This window comes from Ovis canadensis, chromosome 1 (genome assembly GCF_042477335.2).
Source record: "Ovis canadensis isolate MfBH-ARS-UI-01 breed Bighorn chromosome 1, ARS-UI_OviCan_v2, whole genome shotgun sequence".
Classification (NCBI taxonomy): Eukaryota; Metazoa; Chordata; class Mammalia; order Artiodactyla; family Bovidae; genus Ovis; species Ovis canadensis.
Genome location: NC_091245.1, coordinates 193,357,682 through 193,378,827, shown reverse-complemented (window position 1 = coordinate 193,378,827; position 21,146 = coordinate 193,357,682). Strand labels below are relative to the sequence as shown.

The following is a 21,146-nucleotide window of genomic DNA, read 5'->3' as shown; positions in this document are numbered from 1 at the left end:
CTTTTTGTTGAAGTAGCTATTTCTAAAAGAGCTTTAACACTGCCTGCCATTGACAAAGGAGCCACAAGTCAGAAATTATCTCAAAAGTGAGTTTAAAGTGATTGCTTCTAAATTTTGAGCTTCCTGCATATGTTTATAACCCCATTGAGTGCTTTAGACACTGTAAGGTAATGACTATATATTTCTGCACTTAGTACTGTAATTCAGTGAGTTGGTATGAAGTGTGAAATCTTTAAAATTTTTCTGGTACCTACCTTGTTCCTTTGGTGTTTCCAAATATTATATATATTATCTCATTCATTTTCTCATGGGTTTTTCAAATTTGTCAAAACAACATATAAATTAAGTCTCCTAAAAACATTTGAAGTACATTGTATTTAAAACATCTTAATTTTATGAATTAGTCTTATGTTTTTTCAGCTCTTAAAACCCTTTTTATTTATCCTTTTAAAACATTAATCAAATTTGTCATCTAATGAAAACTTAACTTAGACTAATTTGCTTACCTTGCTTATTTCTAAAACTACTGCAACCTTGAAATACCCCTCCAGTAGTATATTACTCTTTTTGTGTTTACTCTGTATGAAAAAAATAGAATATTATCTCCTTTGTATTACACAGCATTAGAGGGTTGCTATAAATTGCCTGTGGGCTTCATGTTGATTATATAGGATGTTTCTTACTCTCCTGCCTTCCTAATATATTTTTCTTTGTAGTACTTTGATGAACTCACTGGAGTACCTGCAGAAGATCTGCCTTATTATGGGGGTTCAGTAGAAATTGCTGACTACTGCCCTTTCAGTCAGGAATTCAGTTGGCACTTAAGTGGTGAATATCAGCGCAGCTCAGATTGTAGAGTACTGGAAAATCAACCAGGTCAGTAGTTTAGTGAAGTGAAATGTTATATACATATTAAAAGTATATATAAGCAATATAAAATAGTGTATATCAACAATATAAAATAGACCCCAGAGCCAGATTGTCGGAGTTTATTTTGTGATTCCACTGCCATCTACCTGTTTGAAGTAACTTCTCTGCACCTTAGTTTTCTCCTATGTGCAAAAGAGATAATACTTGTCTCATGGAGTTGTGAGAATTAAATGAATTAATGTAGTTAAGTGCTTAGAATTATGATACATAGAAAGGATTGTCAGCTACTAGATACACTTGCTCATTTGTGTATATGCTACCATTTAGTGATACCTTATACTTGCATGACATTTTTCATTTGCAAAGCACTTTGACTTTAATCATTTCATTTTATTCTTCTAAAAACCTGATAAGAGACATAGAGAAGATACTATGATTGAATTTCACAGATGAGGGAAGAGATATACTAAGTAATATCACTAATTGATGTCAGTGCAAGATCTTCCAATGCAGAACTCTTTTTATTATATCATATTAGGTATCCTATTTTTTCCTCTCCTGAGGATTGTGCATTTTATGTTACTTAAACATAACATGTCATTCTGCAGATGTCAGAATAATACTGTTGTCCCATAACTAGTAAGATGTTATTTATTCCCTGTTAGTATATATAAATGAACAGGTCATCAAGGAAGTAGACTGTATGGCATTTGGTTAGTCAGCAATAATAGTTGTAGCTCATACTAACCACCTTTGTAAACAAAATGTTCTCATGTCTGATTTGTTAATCAAGAGCAATAAATAGTTTTCCTCTGTATGGTCATCAAAAATTACCTGGTCCTTTTTCTCCCCCTACGCCTCATTCCATACTTCATTACAGATTAAGTTATTTAAAATTAAAATTTTCATATTTTTTCCTTTTATTCTTAAACCTGTCAGCTTTAACTGGATTTCTATAGTCATTTTTTTCCATTCCTTACCTACTTAATAAATTCCTAAAGAGTTATGATATAGCTACTCAACAGTTGCATTTTACAGCAAAAGCAATGCACATATTTGTCACTTATGACAAAGATATAGTATTGTATTTTATGGTTTTAGAGCTGGAGTTGGCAAATATTTATTACAAAGAGCAAGATAGATATTTTAGACTGTGGATCTGTTACAACTTTTCAGCTCTGCTGTTAAGTGTGAAAGCAGTTATAGATAATATGTAAGTGAGTAAGTATAGCTATGTGCCAGTAAAATTTCTTAATGAAAACAGGTAGCTCTCAGGATTTGCTCTGAGGGTTGGCCTGACCTCTCTCTTTTTTTTTTTTTGAAAATGGTCACTGTGTGCTTTGAAGACTTTGAAATACTCATAAATAAAATAAATATAAAATTCTGTTTTATATTTTTCTTAGCTTATACAATTAAGATTTTTTAAAACTGATATAAAAATAAAGTTTTATCTCTATAATATTTCAAAATGGACTAATTGAACCATCTGTTTTCAAAAGATGAAACTTGTTTTAAATGTAGAGAGAGAAAATTATTCCTAGGCTTTTTTTTCCTCTTTTAGAAAATTCCTAGGCTTTAAGGACTCCACCCCTTTGTCCATTAGCCATTTAGAGGTCATTTAGTCTACCCCATAACTCTGTGGGTTTGTGCTTAGTCTAAGACTAGATCAGCCTATCATTTATTGACTTCCAGGAGATGGCATAAGTTGAAAATACAGGAACATATTGCAAAGGTAACAGCACTCTCCAAAAAATCTTCATTATTTAAATCATTGGCCTCATTTTATCATGGGTCACTTGGGAAGTGACTCCTATTTAGACCATCACTGAAGGCGATTCTTAGTGCCATTTACTCTGTATATTTAACTTCAATGCTCTAGGCCCAGTTTTATCTCTTGTTTCTGACAGAATAGTTTTCTCCTACTAATTCCTTTATTGAGAATCCAGTTTGAGTTTGGAATTTCCTCTTTTAATTTTTTTAATTGACAATTTCCATGAAACATGTTTGATTTTTAAAGCAGCTTTTAATCATAAGAGTGTAGCCCATCAGGCTTCTCTGTCCATAGGATTTTCCAGGCAAGAATGCTGGAGTAGGTTGCCATTTCCTTCTCCAGGGGAATCTTCCCAACCCAGGGATTGAACCCAAGTCTTCTGCATTGGCAGGCGGGTTCTTTACCAGTTGAGCTACCAGGGAACCCCAACACTAATGAAACGTGTGATTTTTAAAAGCAACTTTTAATCATTAGAGTAGAATGCTTCAGTTTCTTATTGAGTCCAAAGTCCATTTTTAATAAAGAAAACTTCTCTGGTTTGCTTCAGACCTTTTTAAAAACTATGGTGCTGAAAAGTATGGGCCTCATTCAGTTTGTCTAATTCAGAAATCAGCATTTGTCATGGAAAAATGTGAAAGGAAGCTGAGTTACCCGGACTGGGGGAGTGGATGCTATCAGGTAAACCATATGACTGTTAATAATTATACCAAATATTATATAATTGTATCTCATTATGTGGCTTTTATATTTTCAAATATATTTTGTATCTTTTATTTCTGCTGTTTATCACTTTAGCTTATTTATTGTAACTGTTAGTTTGGATGTTTTTGTTTTGTCAAAATATTGTGATTTCTTTGAGAGAATTTGCCTTTTTCTGTTTGTTTAAAAGTTACACAGTTACTGTGTATCAACATGTTTTATAATAATTTTACTTGGGCATATATCCTAAGGAAATATTAGGGAATATGTAATTTTGCTCTTAAAAACCTACTTTGTAGTAGAAGACTATAATCTTGTAAAATCTGAAGAAGGCATGTATTTAAGAATTAATAAATCAACTACTGGTTTTCAGTAGATTTTTTTTTCTTTGAAATTAGAAATCCAAAGAGGGCAAACTACTATTTTCTTGATTTATTATCAGCATGTCTAATGTTAAATGACTATACCACCATAGAACTTACTAAGATGCAGGCATTCTGTAATTTAGGAGCATCCAACCTAATGAATATTCTATACTCTACTAATGGATGTCAGGGAGCAGTGTGATCCTGAAAACTGAAAAATAAGAATTCATTGTGCCATTTCACCTACAAGAGCTAAGTGGACTAATGTATCTGGCAATTTAACTTTTTATTTTTAAAGTTTCTTTAAAATTAACTTTTTTGGTAACTGCTTTATTGAAGTATAATTCACACACCACATACAATTCATGTAAAATAATCTTTGAAACCTTATAAAAAATAATTTAAAATAAACACATTCTAGTTACAATCTGACAACTATAATCCAGCAACCATTTTCTGATAAATTCATTCTAGTAAAGATTTATATATTGCTTAAATACATAATTTTTATCTAGTTGTAATCATAATACATAGTTTTGTTTTAGTGTTTTTACTTAGTACTTTTTATATAGGCCAAAATACCTTTGCCAAGTTTTTTCCAATAATACTACTTACTGTTCTTCATAGCTATAGAACGTTGCATCATTTTAAAGTTTCATAATTAGGGAAGTCATTTTCCTTTTAGATATTGAGTTAATGTTCACTTTTCACTATGTAAAAATACTTTTATAAGTATATTTATATGCTTTACCTTATTAAAATCAATTTTTTGAAATAAATTCACATAAGTGAGAATATTAGGTTAAAGAGGATAAAGCTGGAACAGTGTGAACCTTAATAGGAGGATGACCTTTTCAGCCTATTTCAGTGTATTCTCTACACCACCACCATCACAAAGGGGTTATGTATCATCTACAAAGATTAAATGTACTTGGCTTCCCTGTAGTACCTAGTGTTGTCAGTTAACTTTGCTAATTTAACCAGTTACATGTGAAAATGTATATGATTTCTAAACAATTAGCTGTTTTGTTTTTTGTTCTTTTTTTTTACACTGACAGAGAAGTTACAAGAATGGTACAAAAATGTGAGCCATTTAAGTGTAAATTGCTGATGTCTGCCCCTTCATTCCAAATACTTTAAAATGTATTCCATCCTCCTATGTGACTACAGTACTAAAAAAAGAAAATCAGATTATCATCATTGATACATCTAATTCTTGGACCCCATTCAAGTTTTGCCTATTGTCCAAGTCATGTCCTTTTAGTAATAGGATCTGGGCTAATTTAACTACTATTGAGTAGTTGTCACATCTCTGGTTCCCTCCAATGTGGAACAGTTCCTCAGTATTCTTAACTTTCATAACCTTGACTCTTTTAAAGATTACAAACCAGTTCTTATCTAGGGTATGTCTCAATTTGGGTTTGTCCGATGTTTCCTCATGTTTAAATTCATGTAATATGTTTTGAGCAGTGATATCACAGAAGTGATGGCTTGGTGGTGCACTCTTGATTTGTCTCTGCTGGTCATGCTAACTTGCTGGTATCTATCTACCAGCCATCTCCACTATCAAGCTAACTGTTTTTCTCTTTTAGTTAATTCCCTTTTTAATTAATAAACATTTGGGTTGGGGGAAAAGTACTATATCAGTAACATATTTCTTATACTTTCATTTTATTAATTTATATATTTAAGTCTGTATTGACTCATGGATTGCATTTTATTCAATAGCTTTTACCATTAGTATCATTGTTTGGATATTCAGGTTACCCCAGATTTAGCCAAATGAAGCCCTTTGGATTGGTTCCTGTGTCCTTTTGGCTTGTCCTATTGTTTTTAAATATTTCCTTGCTTTCTAGCATGAGATATTTTAGGTTCATCTTCACTTTCTTTGCCCCAGCTCTGGAATCAGTCATTTCTCCAAGGAGCTCTCATTTCTTTTAGTAGGAGGTATTTAGAAACTAAAGTCTGGGTGGTAGCTGTATTGTTATTTGCTATTGGGATATAGCTGCTCCTCAGGCCTTCTTGGTGAACAGAGCTAGGAAATACATGTGTGTATGTAATTTTCAGTTCAGTTCAATCACTCAGTCGTGTCTGACTCTTTGCGACACCATGAATTGCAGCACACCAGGCCTCCCTGTCCATCACTGACTCCCGGAGTTCACTCAGACTCACATCCATCGAGTCAGTGATGCCATCCAGCCATCTCATCCTCTGTTGTCCCCTTTTCCTCCTGGCCCCAATCCCTCCCAGCATCAGAGTCTCTTCCAATGAGTCAGCTCTTCGCATGAGGTGGCCAAAGTACTGGAGTTTCAGCTTTAGCTTCATTCCTTCCAAAGAACACCCACGGCTGATCTCCTTTAGAATGGACTGGTTGGATCTCCTTGCAGTCCAAGGGACTCTCAAGAATCTTCTCCAACACCATAGTCAAAAGCATCAATTCTTCGGCACTCAGCTTTCTTCACAGTCCAACTCTCACATCCATACATGACCACTGGAAAAACCATAGCCTTGACTAGATGGACCTTTGTTGGCAAAGTAACTTCTCTGCTTTTCAGTATGCTGTCTAGGTTGGTCATAACTTTCCTTCCAAGGAGTAAGCGTCTTTTAATTTCATGCCTGCAGTCAACATCTGTATATGTGTGTATATAACCATGAGTTTGCACCCGTATTTTTGATTCCAGTTTAACACCAAATAATCATTTTCGTTTTCTCCCTTCTCATATTTGTGACTCTTCTTTCCAACAGTGAGGAATCTGGTTTCTCATTGTCCTTCATATGCTTGTTATTTGATCTGTCCACATTCTTGCCATCTTCTTCCACTGGCAGTCGGTCACCCTCCTCACCCACTTGAACTCTGACACAGCCTACCAGGTCACAGCATCTCTCCCTCACTGTGAGCCAAACCCCATGCACATCTTTAGAATATAAATACTCTTTCTTCTGTGAAACTTTGCAATCTTTGTTGTTCTTTTTTTTATATTGTTTATTGATTCTTAATAATAAGAGTCTGACACTGTTAATTTTGGGGGGAAATTTTTATATCCTACCCTTCTTTCCTCAGTTAAAGCTGCTTGAGATCAGGCACTGTGTCATGGCCTTCTACGGTATCCTTTTCAGCACCAAGCTCAATGCCTAGTCAATTCTCACTTAAAAGAATGGTTACATTGCGTTGTAGCTATGGTGATGCTTTCTAGGCGTGGGTCATCGAATGACAGACTTAGAAGAGTTTACACTTTGTTGTTTATTTTCTTGATAGCTTATTATAACTTAAATTTCCAAATGAATATTATATTTAAATTTAATTGATGACAGTTATTTTAAAATGACTCCATCAGTGAAATATACTTTTGAAGCTCCTTTTTAAATTTCTTTTAGAAATAGATTAATAGCCATGTAAGAAGTCGGTTTCAGTATTTTGCATCATACCTATGTTGTCCTAGTCTTAATCAGTTTATTCAGTTGTTTACTAACTGTTGACCAAATAGTGCAGTAAACTGTTTACCAATTTACCAGACTTGGACTGGGCAAGTTTTGGATATTTCCAGAAGTTATATCTACTTACAAAGTAAAAATTTGCCACCATCAAACATATTCAGAATATGCACTTGCTTTGAAGATAGTTCCAGGAGAGAAATTTCAGAAATATTTAAGATGAAGTAGCATAATATGGCAACCCCCTCCAGTACTCTTGCCTGGTAAATCCCATGGACGGAGGAGCCTGATAGGCTGCAATCCATGGTGTCGCTGGGAATTGGACACTACTAAGTGACTTCACTTTCACTTTTCACTTTCATGCATTGGAGAAGGAAATGGCAACCCACTCCAGTGTTCTTGCCTGGAGAATCCCAGGGACTGGGGGAGCCTGGTGGGCTGCCATCTCTGGGGTCTCACAGGGTCGGACATGACCGATGTGACTTAGCAGCAACAGCAGCAGCATAATATGAAGTCTTTTTAGAAAACAATTTTGAAGAAAATAGTCATTTAAAAATTTTTTAGGTTAGTTTTAATATGTTTGCCTTTTAAAATTAATTGCATTAGTTACCCCTTGTATTTGAGATATGAATCCTGCCTTTAAAGATGTTACCAGTTGTATTAAATAACTGACCATTTTCTTCTCTGAGCAGAGGATCTGGGGTAAGGATAAAAATAACAAACTTTTACTCTGTTATTTCTATACTGTATGCTTTTTTTTTTTTTACAGTGAACATACATTAATTATAAAAACTAATAAAAATTTGATTTACAAAATTTAGTAACTCGTAGAAAGAGTAACATGATTCATGGCTCTTTGATAGAGATTTAAACTGAATTATAGAAGGATACTAGAATCTACAGAAATGTTATTATTGATAACTTGGCTTCCAGGGTCTCTGAATCTGCATTGTATGTAAAGCTGTATGTTACCTGTGTTTTTTAGGAAAAGTGTCCATAGCTTTCATTAGATTTTTTAAAAGGTACTAGACTCAAAGTTGAAGAACTGCTACCACAGAGTGAAATCCTTTTAGAACATGAATAACTTAACCCTCTCTATATGAAATTAAAATATGCCCACATCCGAAACTGTCTTCTATAGCCAACATTTTTAGTAAATTCTACTGCATTTTCCTACAGTTAAAGAAGGCTCATATACTAGAATCTTGCTGATCTGATTTTTTTTTTTCAACCTTTTGAAGGTTTCTTGTTCTCCAGAAGGTCTGAAGGTTTGGGTTCAGGATACTTCATATTTGTGTAGTCGGGCCGGGCAGGTCCTCCCCGTGAGTATTCAGATGAATGGGTGGATTCACGATGGAAACCTGCTCTGCCCATCATGTTGGGACTTCTGTGAGCTCTGTCCTCCAGAAACAGATCCTCCAGCTGTTAACTTGACTCGAGCACTACCCCTGGGTAAGTAGTCTCTGTGGTTGGAATAAAGAGAGGGACTTTTCTTGGAAGATGTCGAAAATTCCCCAGAAGGAAGCTCTAAAACAGGTTGTGCATCTTCTCTTCTAATTGCAGTTTTATGGGAAGATCTCCTTCCCTTCATTGTTAGAAATCGAAGGTAGGTAGACTTGACACCTTACTTCAGTAAGAGCGAGAGTGAGGAAACTTTGTATGCAGAGAACCTCTGACAGGCACAAAAAAATCCCTGACAGTTATAAAAAGTTAATGTTTCAGCCATTCATTTTGAAATTAAGAGTAAAATCCTGTTCATTGAATACAAAAAAGCAGTTAAATATATGTTAGTTGTATTATAACTAGGTGAGATGAAAGAACGGGAAAGACACTGGAAAATCTTCTAAGATGGGATTGACATGTCCACAAAGAAGAGATAGATGCAAGGAGATGCAGTGAGATAAAAAGACAGGCTGGCAAAGACAGTGGTTTTCACTGAAGGATATTTTACTCATTCTGTGAGACTCTGGAGAGTAGAGTTGAGACCAATAAAATGAAGTTGTAGGGAGACAGATTCAGTAAAATCTTTTAGAACCAGGAGAGGAATAGAAGGGACTGTCTTGAGAAGAGTGCCTTCCCTATTAATGAAGATGTGCAAACTGAGGCTGATGACCCGTTTCTAAGGGTTATAAAAGCAGAATTCATGAACTCTCAATGAAAGCTTTGACCTATGGTCTGTGATATTTTATTAAATGATTTATGAAATTTTATGACTGTGATGTTAGGGAAGACTCTTGAGAGTCCCTTGGTCTGCAAGGAAATCCAACCAGTCCATCCTAAAGGAGATCAGTCCTAGGTGTTCATTGGAAGGACTGATGTTGAGGCTGAAACTCCAGTACTTTGGCCACCTCGTGCAAAGAGCTGACTCATTGGAAAAGACCCTGATGCTGGGAAAGATTGAGGGCAGGAGGAGAAGGTGACGACAGAGGATGAGATGGTTGGATGGTATCATCAACTCGATGGACATGGGTATGGGTGGATTCCGGGAGTTGGTGATCAGGGAGACCTGGTGTGCTGCAGTTCATGGGGTCGCAAAGAGTCAAACACGACTGAGCAACTGAACTGAACTGATGACAGTTTGACGTTTTGAAATAGGCCATGTTTCATTTTCTCAGCTGGAGGTATTTTTTAAATGGAATTATATAGTCCTTTGTTTGTTTTGTAGTTTGGTTTTAAACAGAGGGCTACATTCACTTTACAGCTCAGAGTTTCTTTATCTCTAAAATTTAATTTTTTTTCTTTCCCACATTCTGAGAGCTTTATCAAGACATGGGCTACAAGTAGAGAGTGAATTTGGGGATATGAATATTGTGTTGGGGTGCTCAAGACCACCCCTTGATTTCATGGTTCTCTGGGACTCTAGTTGTACTTATGGTGCTATGTTGTATTTTCTATGGTACTATGTTGTGATTTCTTCCCGTTAACCAGTTCTATGAGGAAGCATGCTCGAAAAAGGATTGTTACCTCTAAATCGCTACCACAATTCTGAAAAATGTATAAAATATTATAAGAATAGATGCCTTTTAAGTGTAGTTTCCATTAGTGAATATGAAAGATTTAGTTATAAATTCTTTTTTTTAATTTATTTTTTAATTGAAGGATAATTGTTTTACAAAATTTTGTTTTCTGTCAAACCTCGATTTAGTTCTAAATTCTTCCTGATCTCTTCAGATTGTAGAGGTTGTTTTGTTTCCATTTATTAAATGCTAGACCCTTTGCTGAGTGCTCTATGTCTCTATCCATGTGTTTAATCATCACAAAACCTAATGAGGTAGGAATTACCATTTTACGTGTGAGAAAACTAAGGTATGAAGAGATTAAGTGATACATTCACTGTTACGACTAATAAGGTGCAGATCAAAACCCAGATCGGATCATCTCATTCATTTTGAAACACCCTCTTTGTATCTTTCCTTTATAAAGAGTACTGTCACAGAAAGTGTAGTCTTTTTGAAGGATGACAAATGTTCCAGAGCCACCATTAATGTTTTAATGGTTTTAATGTTTTAACTTGTTTAATTTTAGTACCAACAGCAGATAAACAATAGCTAGTTCATTTCTCTTCCTATTTCCTTTGGATCAAATTGAGAATGAGGAAATAAAAGGATATGTCTGTGTTATTAGAAACTCCAGGGTCTATTCCTTATTCCATCTAAGACCACTCATATCTAATGCTTTAGGCCAGAATTAATCCAGTACATCTTTCTGGGGTGATGGAGTTGTTCTATAATCTGTACTGCCCCATACAACAGTCATTAGTCACATGTGACTATTAAACATGTGAAATGTGGCTAGTGTGACTGAGGAACTAAATATTTTTATTTTGGTTAATTTAGATAGCACATATAGCTGATGGCTATGTGTATATGCACATCTAACTGATTCACTTTGCTGTACAGTGGAAAGTGACACATTATTGTAAAGCAACTATACTCCAATAAAAATTAGTTTAAAAAAATTTTTTTAAGCCACTAGCAGAATGAGAAACACCTGTGTAAGCCAACCAAAGAAAGACAGTTGATCAGGAAGGAAGGAAGAAGTTTTATAGTAGATAGAAGACAAAAAAAAAAAAATCCTAATTGCTACCATCAAAGTGAAGAATGCTGTGAAAACCAACAGACACAATGAGATGATCAACAAATCCAAAATCCAGTTTTTTAAAGCACCAGTAATATAGTAAAAATTCTAAAAATTTGATCAAGAGAAGCATAGGCATGGTAAAAATTTTAAATAAACACATACACATAAATATACACATGCTTTGGAAATGAAAACAAGTAGGTCCATCTCATGGAAGCTAGAAAATGAATAAAAAAGCATAAGGGTGCTAATATTTCCATCTTAACATAAAGCTAAGTAATAATGTAGAAAGTATATGGAACATGAGAGGTTTGCTTATACAGGACCTCAGACAAACTATATAAATAAGTAAGGAGAGGGAAGAAAAGAAGGTGAAACATAATATAGGTTAAATTAGCATCTTGAATAGCAGGAGCGTTTTATCTAAATTAGGAAATAGTAGTTTAAGCTTACACTTAAAAAAATTAACTTATTTATTTAATTGGAGGCTAATTACTTTACAGTATTGTAGTGGTTTTTGCCATACATTGACATGAATCAGCCATGGGTATACATGTGTTCTGCATCCTGAACCCCCCTCCCTCCTCCCTCCCCATCCCATCCTGCAGTAACCATCAAAGATTAAAACAGGATTGGGGTTGATGGGAAGAATATGATGTAAGACCAGGTTTTTATTATATGTCTTCTTATACTGTTTTTTTCACCCTAACATTTGAATATTTTAAAAACTAAAAAATGCTGTTTAATCAGTAGGATTTAAAACAATAAAGTCAAACTTGTTACATTTAACATGGTTTGACAAAGTACCTTCTAATCTGACTTTATCTGACTGATTTGGCCATTAAAGAGGTAAAATAATCACATTCATAGACTGTGTAGTCGTAGGTCAAAGTTATGTCTTTATTGTATATTGTGTAGTCTAATGAATATTTGCTGGTATTTAGAGGCTACTTTTTATTGCATTTCACCTAAAATATGTCATTATAAAAGAAATGCCTATTTGCAGAGCAGGAATAGAGATGCAGATGTAGAGAATAGACTTGTGCACCTGGAGGGGAAGTGGGACAAATTGAGAGAGCAGCATTGACATGTATACCGTACCATGTGTAAAACAGATATACTTCCATATATACTACTTGGAAGCTGCTGTGTAGCACAGGGAGCTCAGCTTGGTGCTCAGGGATGACCTACAAGGGTGGGATGGGGAGGGGAGGGAGGCTTGAGAGGGAGGGAATGTATGTATACATATAGCCGATTCACATTGTTGAGACTAACACAGTGTTGTAAAGCAATTATATGTCAATTAAAAAAAAAATTGGCCGGCTTCCCTAGTGGCTCATTGGTAAATAATCTGCCTGCAAGTGCAGGGGACACAGGTCCAGGAAGATCCCACATGCCGCAGAGCAACTAAGCCCGTGTCCCGCAACTCCTGAGGCTGCACCCCAGAGCCTGTGCTTCACAACAAGAGAACACACTGCAATGAGAAGCCCATGCACCACAACTGTAATAGAGAGTAGCCCCTACTCACCGCAGCTAGAGAAAAGCTCATGCAGCAACAAGACTCAGCACAATATATAAATAAAATTATATATATATTAAAAAATCAGCAAATGATAGTCCATGGGCCCCCCCCAAAGTGTGTTTATTGCAGAAGGAAAAAAGGACAGTAAAAGTTATTTTAAAATAAATTTAAATAGCACATATAGCTATCAGACATATTGGACAGTGCAGAGAAGGCAATGGCAACCCACTCCAGTACTCTTGCCTGGAAAATCCCATGGATGGAGGAACCTGGTAGGCTGCAGTCCATGGGGTTGCGAAGAGTCGGACATGACTGAACAACTTCACTTTCACTTTTCACTTTCATGCATTGGAGAAGGAAATGGCAACCCACTCTAGTGTTCTTGCCTGGAGAATCCCAGGGGCAGTGGAGCCTGGTGGGCTGCTGTCTATGGGGTCGCACAGAGTCGGACACAACTGAAGCGACTTAGCAGCAGCAGCAGCTCTAGGTCAGAAGCTCAAACTTGCATAAGATGCAAACTTTACCATGCATCAAAGTCATGTTAAAACACAGATTTCTAGGACTTACCCCTGAGCTTCTGATTCAGAAGATCTGGGTTGGAGTCTGAGAATTTGCATTTTTAACAAGTTCCCATGTGAGACTGATGTTGTTGATCCAAATGCTGCACTTTGAGAAGGACTGATTTTTAATTGTCAGCTGGTTCCACTGGGAAAGAATATAAGTTCCCCATGGTTTACCTGAATTATATACAATGAAATAATTTTTAATGATTATTTCACACTGTATAGTTCTCAGAAAAACAGCTGTAGTACCTCAAATATTATCATTTTATTGATTCTATGACCAGTCCTTTTTTTTCTTTCTAAGAACGTTGGACTAGCTTGGTTGGTTCTTTATTGGTCAGAATGGTGGAAATGACAACTTATCCTAAAATAAAGTCAGGTTGGCCTGGTCTCTTGACTGCTAAAAATTGTTCTCCATTCTGAGAATTGTTAGGTAAAAATAGTTATTAGAACAACTTATACAAATTAAAATATACTCCTACTGCCAAAAACCTATAGAATCTTTTGCTGTTTCCAAATTAAGCCTGGGGTGATATGGGTAGATGGGTAGATATTTAGCAATTGGGAAACATATGTCCTGTTTTACCTGGAATGGTCAGGTATGATTATTATTATTTATGATTGTATTAAAATAATCAAAGAGAACAATTTAGTTGATCAAAGCAAATTTTATTTCACATAGGTAGTCTCTAAGGAATGCAGAGAACTGTAAAATAGAGGAAAACGTCTATAAGCAGGAAATAAGGAAGAAATACTCAGCTTAGGTTCATAGGCTGACATTAGTATCTGACCTTATTTAGAAAGATCGGGGAAACAAGTATAGAACCTAGAGTTGACTTGGTGGTTGGAGATTGGCTGACTGGATATGCTGTGGTTCTGATCAAGTGGAGCATTTATACAAACATGAAAGTTATCTAAGTTTTAGTTTGATGAGTTATCTAAGTTTAGTTTCCATCTTGAGACTAGAAATTTATTTCAACACTTATTTCAAAATGTCCTGATATGGAATGACAAATTTTGTGGTCACCCTACTTAGAAGGGACAAGGGAGAAAAGAGGAGAGTCCTGCATCCCATGTTGGAATAGCCAAGAATTTAGGTTACGTTCCTGTGTAGCATCTTTAGCTTTACTAGGATACCACTACCCTGAGACACCTTTGTTGTTTCTTGGGTGCTGTTTTTGAACCTTGATAGGGTAGGCATATCTTTTCTCCTGTGTAAATATTTTGTTCTTTTTCTATAAACATAAAAGATTGCATATCTCGATTTCAGGAAGTCACTCTTGATTCTGCTCTCAGAGGTGGTCCTTCTTCACCTTTTAATAATTAACTCTACTCATTTGTCAATATTTTGTCAATATTGACAAAAAACTGTTTGTCAATAATTTTTTCCAAAAATGTCTATGGAAAATCGATTTTTTGTTTTCAACCCTAGATCTCTGTTCCCGTTCCTCTAGCCTGGTGGTCACCCTCTGGCTTCTGCTAGGCAATCTGTTTCCTCTGCTGGCTGGATTTCTTCTGTGCGTATGGCATTAGGAATGGAAAAGTGAATTCTAAAGACATTCCTTTGTGTCATGTTCCTCTGAACAAAGCACAAAAATCTGGGTGAGTGCCAGCCTGTGTGGATGGTGGAAGTGGCATTCCTGACTTTGGCTTGGAAGTGTTGACCACAATCAGATCCTGAAGCAGAGCTTCACAGCAGTCACTCCTCATCAGCAACCCAGCAGCCTCAAAGTTTGGAGGAGAAGGATTTCCAAGTCTCTTTAAATTTCAGGATACATACCCTTCTTGAAGTTTTCCTTTGAAAGTGGGATAAAAGGTGAAGATTTCAGTGATTACATACCTCAGCATTTCCATTAACCTAAAACAATGGGAAAGTTCATCTCTGCTGCAATAATTTAAAGAACAGCTAATCGTTGCAAGATTATAAGTTGTGGACCCTGTCCTCAAAAGTATAAATTGTCCTTTGACTTACAGAAAATAATGATTTCTACATCAACTATTATACTTATTTTAAATGACTGTACATCGTATACCTAAATCATTGTTCTAATGAGTTTGGTTTTTTTAAATTTTTGTTTTGCTAAATCTTATGATTTAACCTTTTTCAAACCAGCTGTGTGGCAGTTTCCTGCTGAACCACTATGTGTTGGTAGCCCTCTTCTAGCTGTATCCATACTCACTGATCTTCAGAGAGTAGCTTCTAGTTGTATTCTCCATTAGTTTAATAATGACCTGAAAAACTGGGAAGCAGAGGGAGAAAATATTCTGCCCTGTGAATCATTGAAGACATGCAAATTGAAGAAAACCTAATTGTATGTTTTTCAGATAATAGTTATGACAACTGCTATCCAACAAGAATAGAACTTTCCTTTTGACAAATGAAGATAAAAAGAAATTTTGGTATAGACAGGGATGCAGTTATTTTTAGGTCGGCATAGAAACTGTTACAGAAGAATTTCTACTATTTGAAAATTATTTTATGTATAAGAAGAAAAAGATATAAGTCAAAACAAGATGGTCTGAATTGCTTACTAATAGTAAAGTGTAGGTTTGGTGTAGAGCCTATCCAGTAGGGTCCACTTTACCACAAAGCGTATGACTTAGTCCATAGAAATCAGAAGATTGCCTTTGTAATGTCCTTTACCTCTTATATTTGACACTCTTTATGTTACCTATTGATTCTGGTTCCCAGAAGCAATTCTCCTGTGATACCAGAGCTGCCCAACCCTACTTAGTAATCCCAATGTGAAATTCTTTAATAATGAATGATGTCCAGTTTTTCGAAAAAGAAAAAAGAAAAGAAACTTCATTAGCTCTAAAGCTATGAAGTCCTGTGACGTTATAAACGTAGCCCTTGAACAAACATTAATTCATTAATTGGTTGGCCCTTTAATTCAGCACACAGTTATCAAGCATTCAGTTTAAGAAATTGTGCTAAGTGAACAAACAGCGTAATTGCTAAGAAATAATTCCAACCTACTATTTGGCACTAGAGTCAAACAGCAACTCCAGCATAAAGGAAAGTCACCTCTTTTTTTTTTAAATGCGTACATTTAAAATACTTACCTGCCTACAGTTTTAAACTGGAGGTTTTTGTCTTTGTGAAATGCTGGGAGTCTCTAGCATAGCCAACCTGAACTGAAGAAAAGCTAATAATAATGGTGTTTCTGCCTTTGTCTTGCATACTTTAAATCATTCAAATCAGAAAAATGTAGAGTATATTTTTAAAGAAAGTTATAAATCTAAGCATATATACCTAATGTGATTATGAATCATTGCAAAGTTATATAAAGAATTTTACCAAAAATAATACAGATTAATAATATATTTGAGACTCACAGTGATAGGTTCAGTTATATTTTGACTGTTGTGCAGTAATCCCATTTAGGTAGTATTGTTTCTGAGCATGGTGCTTTTTATACTTGAAATATATTTTTGCTTTATTTTTTATTGATATAATTATATTTGCACTAATGAATTTCTGAAGATATTATAGATGACATTTTTTCTATCTATATTTGTTAAGCTTGGTATCTGGTAGCCCAGTGTTTCCTCTGCACAAATGTAGAACCTGATAAAGTATAATGTTAAGAAATCTTGAATTTTTGAGGGTAACTAACTGTGCTGGTGTCTTCCTTCCTCCTCAGCAAGTTTTGAAAATGGTTGCTTGTCAGTAATTCTGCATAGTATACTCAGTGAAGATTTAGAAGGCCACTGAACCTATAAGAAATTTTAAGAGGCATAGTTTAGTCACTTAGTAGATGATACAATTCTAAAACAATATTCTAAAAACGAAAATTTTTAAGTCTGAAATTTCAGTGCAGAATTAGTGGACTGTAATTCAGCTTTGAACTGAAGAACTTGAAATGACCTAAATGTCAGTATCCTGTGACAGGTGATTCCCTGTATGTTTGCAAAATCAGTTCACAGAGAGACCGCAACCATGGTGGGAGGGAGGTGGGGCAGGGAAGGGGAATGGCAGTAGCTAATTTCATGATAGCAGACTGAAGTCCCTTTCTGATTCAGAAGGAGCCAAGTGCTTACAAAAACTGACTACCTCAGTTTTCATTTCAGACTTAAGTTCATTTTGATAGTATTAAGGTCCCAATGTCAAAATTAACAAGCGAATTTATCTCTCAGGTTTTCAAGAACAGAATTTACAGAAAGGAAGCAAAAGCCATGTCGTTAGACTTGAGCTGACCGCTTTAAAGAAACTGGCAATCAGTTAGGTAGTCTTAATATAGATGTCTCTGTATTCTCCTGAAAAACATCTTTTCCTAAAAATGTTATAAATTATGCTTAAAGTTAGTTTCAGCCTAATATGTTGGCTAAGAATTTATCAATATTTGAAAGTGAAACATAAATTAATGAAGTTTAGTTTTAGGAAGATACATAAATAAGTATTCCAGAGTATTCCATAAAATTTTATCAATATTCTCTTCAATATTAGAAGACTCACTGATTGAGACCGTCTATAAAATGACCATATGCTTTCTCAGAATCTTTCCAGCTCTAATATTCTGTGACTGATACTCATGCAGAATTGCTCGGTCACTGCTGGCTCTGGCCTGCTTCCTGGAGTATGCCAGCTTACATACACGTCATGTTCGTTGCAGTGTCCTTTGCTCAGTGCCTTAGCACTGTCCTTGTCCTTGGACGCTGAATGGAGAGAGAAGAGGGCATCTGAGTAGTCTTGGCAGGATGAGGTGGACCTCAGTCACAGCCCCACAGACCTGTTTCATAGTTGGCACCTGTCATCCGTGCCATGTCCTTGCAGCCCAAGAGGACTAATATACTTTAATAAAGTCTGTGTTACTTGTTCTGAAGAAAGAACTTACCTGAAAGGATGACCTTTTTTTGATACATTTAGTCAGGGTTGGGGAGGGAGTGGTGAATTAGTTTCTTTTTGTTTACATTTTTAATAAAGTAGATTTTAAGAACTAATCTTTATTTATGGTATTTAACTTTAAGTGTAATATATTACCTAGAAAAAACAAAGCTTTAATAAAAATGGAAACTAGTCTGCATCTTGTCTTTTACTTAACACCATCAATTTTTTTAAACCAGGTTAGAAGTACAAACCTCAGATGGTGAAAGAATCTGCAGTCAATGCAGGAAACCTGGGTTCAATCCGTGGTTCAGGAAGATCCCTGGAGAAGGGAATGGCTACTCACTCCAGTATTCTTGCCTAGAGAATCCCATGAACAGAGAAGCCTGGTGGGTTACTGTCCGTGGGATTGCAAAGAGTCAGACAGGACTGAGTGACTAACACTTTGAGGAGTACAAACACATCCATACACTTTATGTGGGGGACAATGAGGTGATTATTGTGAAACATAATTCAATTTTTACTTTTAACTGGAGTAATATTGTCCTACTTAAAGACTGGAGACAGGTGTTATGTAAAGCTATAGGGGATAACCCTCCTCAAATAGTTAAGCAGAAAGAGAGTAGACTAAAACATAAAACAGTTCAGGGCAGCTGTCTGTGTTTGAGGATGATTCCTGTCGCATTAGTTTCGTGCTGTGAGCCAGGAGTCTCATTGCAGGACCACTCTGTGCGTTCAAGTACCACACTCTATTTGGGGCAGCAAGTGGATTGTGGCTGTCATCGTGGAACGTGATTCTTCCTCATAACCTGACTAGTTTGAGAGAATGTACCTGGGACATGCCTTCATGTGTACGCAGAATCATCCTGCCCTGGGGGCTGGAACTAAGCACCATGAAATGGACTGAATATTGCCTGTTTAACCTACTTGCTGAGTCTAGATCTTTGCAGGAAATTTTAATGATAATATTTAGATTTTTTTAATGTTTTAAGTATTTTATATAAGTACTGAAACTATGTACAATAAATTCACAGAGTTTAGTAAATACAATATTATTTGCACAGTGTACTGAAGATAAAGCCATCTACACCTCATATATTACTTGTTTACACTCCTTTTTGTATATTCATAGAATATAGCTTATTTAGTAGGTGTCATTGCTTCCCTGGAGGCTCAGCTGGTAAAGAATCTGCCTGCAATGCAGGAGACCTGGGTTCGATCCCTGGGTTGGGAAGATTCCCTGTAAAAGGGAACGGCAAGCACTCCAGTATTCTGGCCTGGAGAATTCCATGGATTGTATAGTCCTTGGAGTTGGACACAACTGAGCAAATTTCACTTTCAGTAGGTATCATTACATAAACAAGTCTTTGGTCCACATATCTCTGGTAGATACGATGAAATGGAGAGGTTTATATAAATCATCTTGTTAGTGGTCCATCAGAAGTTCATTCTTTAATGTTTAAAATAAACGACATATTTGGAGATAGAAGTTCAAATACACCATCTACCATTGTGGTAGATGACCAATACCATTCTCATTTTATATGTATAGAAATATTTTGTTCTGCCTATAGACCTTGGTATATCTTAGATTTAATGCCATTTTAACATTCAGTGCCACTAACAGCCAGTTTTTTCAATTTCAATAGAAACATTAGAGATTCAATGTTCTAACGTTGTCGTCTTGTTTGAAAATCACAGTCAAGAAGGCTACGGGTTGATAGGAAGAAATTTCACATGTGCTTACACACATGGGTGTTCATTAGTGTGTATATAGTGACGGCTCTGATGTATTTGGCTGAGAATATGAAAATTTACTGGAAGTGGGGTAGGTGCAAAGAATAGAGCAAATGCCTCACACCTCAGCAGTTTGCCAGAGCCTTGAATCTTTAATAGAAGTCAGATGAAACAGGTTATGCCACTTCTCTAAAATGATATTGGTTAGTTGTGAAGCTTAATGCTTGTTAACTAAGTAAATGTGTAAAATCTGCATTTCTTACAATAGGTTAGAAAAAGGAGTAAAGAGAGAGCCAGTAAGTCTATAGGTGTTAAATGATCCTTAGGAATAAGCATCATGGAAAGAAAAATGAAGATGCGAAATATCTAAGGCAAATCAGTCCTCAGTCTGATTGAGGTGAGTCAGTGGCTTCACCACTCTGGGAATTTCCCCCAGAGCCCCGACACCAGCAGTGTGCCCCATGCCTGGTCTCCACAGATGGGTTTTTTCCTTCCTTTTTGTTCTAACTTACCCTTTCACAGCTGCCCTCCAACCCTAGGCTGTGATCATCCTCCTCCTGTTTCCCCATTACCATTTCAAAACAACCTGGTTTTCTCAGGTACATACACATACCTTTGTGATGGTATTATTAACTGGGGGTGGTGGTGAGGGGAGTCTTACCCCTCCATCTTTTTCAAGGATCAATTTGAAAAGAGGGAACCAGCAGCTCTCACTAATTTGTCAGAAACCAGAAACTCCCCTCCCTCTGCAGTTTGCTCCTGCTGTTTTATAGTTTTCATACCATCGTTTAATTCCAGGTCTGGAAAGACAGTGCCTGGTGTGGCTGCCGTGCACCATGGCCCAGGAGCCATGGTGGTGGAAATGAGCAGATTAGCATCTACTGAGCAGGTCAGCTTCAGAGAGGGCAGGCACTGATTTGGATGTGGCTTTCAGCTACTCAAGCCAGAAGCATAGATGCAGAAGTTACTAGTGCCCTGGAGAAGGAAATAGCAATCCACTCCAGTATTCTTGCCCAGAGAGTTCCATGGACAAAACAGTCCATGGGGTCTCAGAGAGTCAGACACAACTGAATGACTGAGCACAGCACAGAGGAGGAAACAGATAGTGAAGGTAAGTCTAAACTCAAGGGAGAATGAAGGCCTAAGAATTGGGTACTAAGAAATGACTCAGAGAAGAGGGAAATAGGAGCAAGAGGGTGCATGCAGAATGACCAGGCCAGTACTGCTGCATGGGGAGGGGCTGCCTTGTGTTTTTGCCCCCAAGGTGTAAGCGCACTTG

The 21,146-nt window shown here is 36.3% G+C and overlaps 1 protein-coding gene across 1 annotated transcript in view; it reads left to right on the top strand.

The window, feature by feature from the left end:
- Positions 1-18,324, top strand: part of LMLN (leishmanolysin like peptidase) — a 52,645-nt gene extending 34,321 nt beyond the window's left edge. Inside the window, exons 14-17 of the mRNA XM_069556370.1 lie at positions 717-876; positions 3,189-3,319; positions 8,379-8,589; positions 14,735-18,324. Coding sequence (XP_069412471.1) covers positions 717-876; positions 3,189-3,319; positions 8,379-8,589; positions 14,735-14,835 — 603 coding nt within the window. The 3' untranslated portion in view covers positions 14,836-18,324. The remainder of the gene's footprint in view (positions 1-716; positions 877-3,188; positions 3,320-8,378; positions 8,590-14,734) is intronic.
- The last annotated feature ends 2,822 nt before the right edge of the window (positions 18,325-21,146 follow it).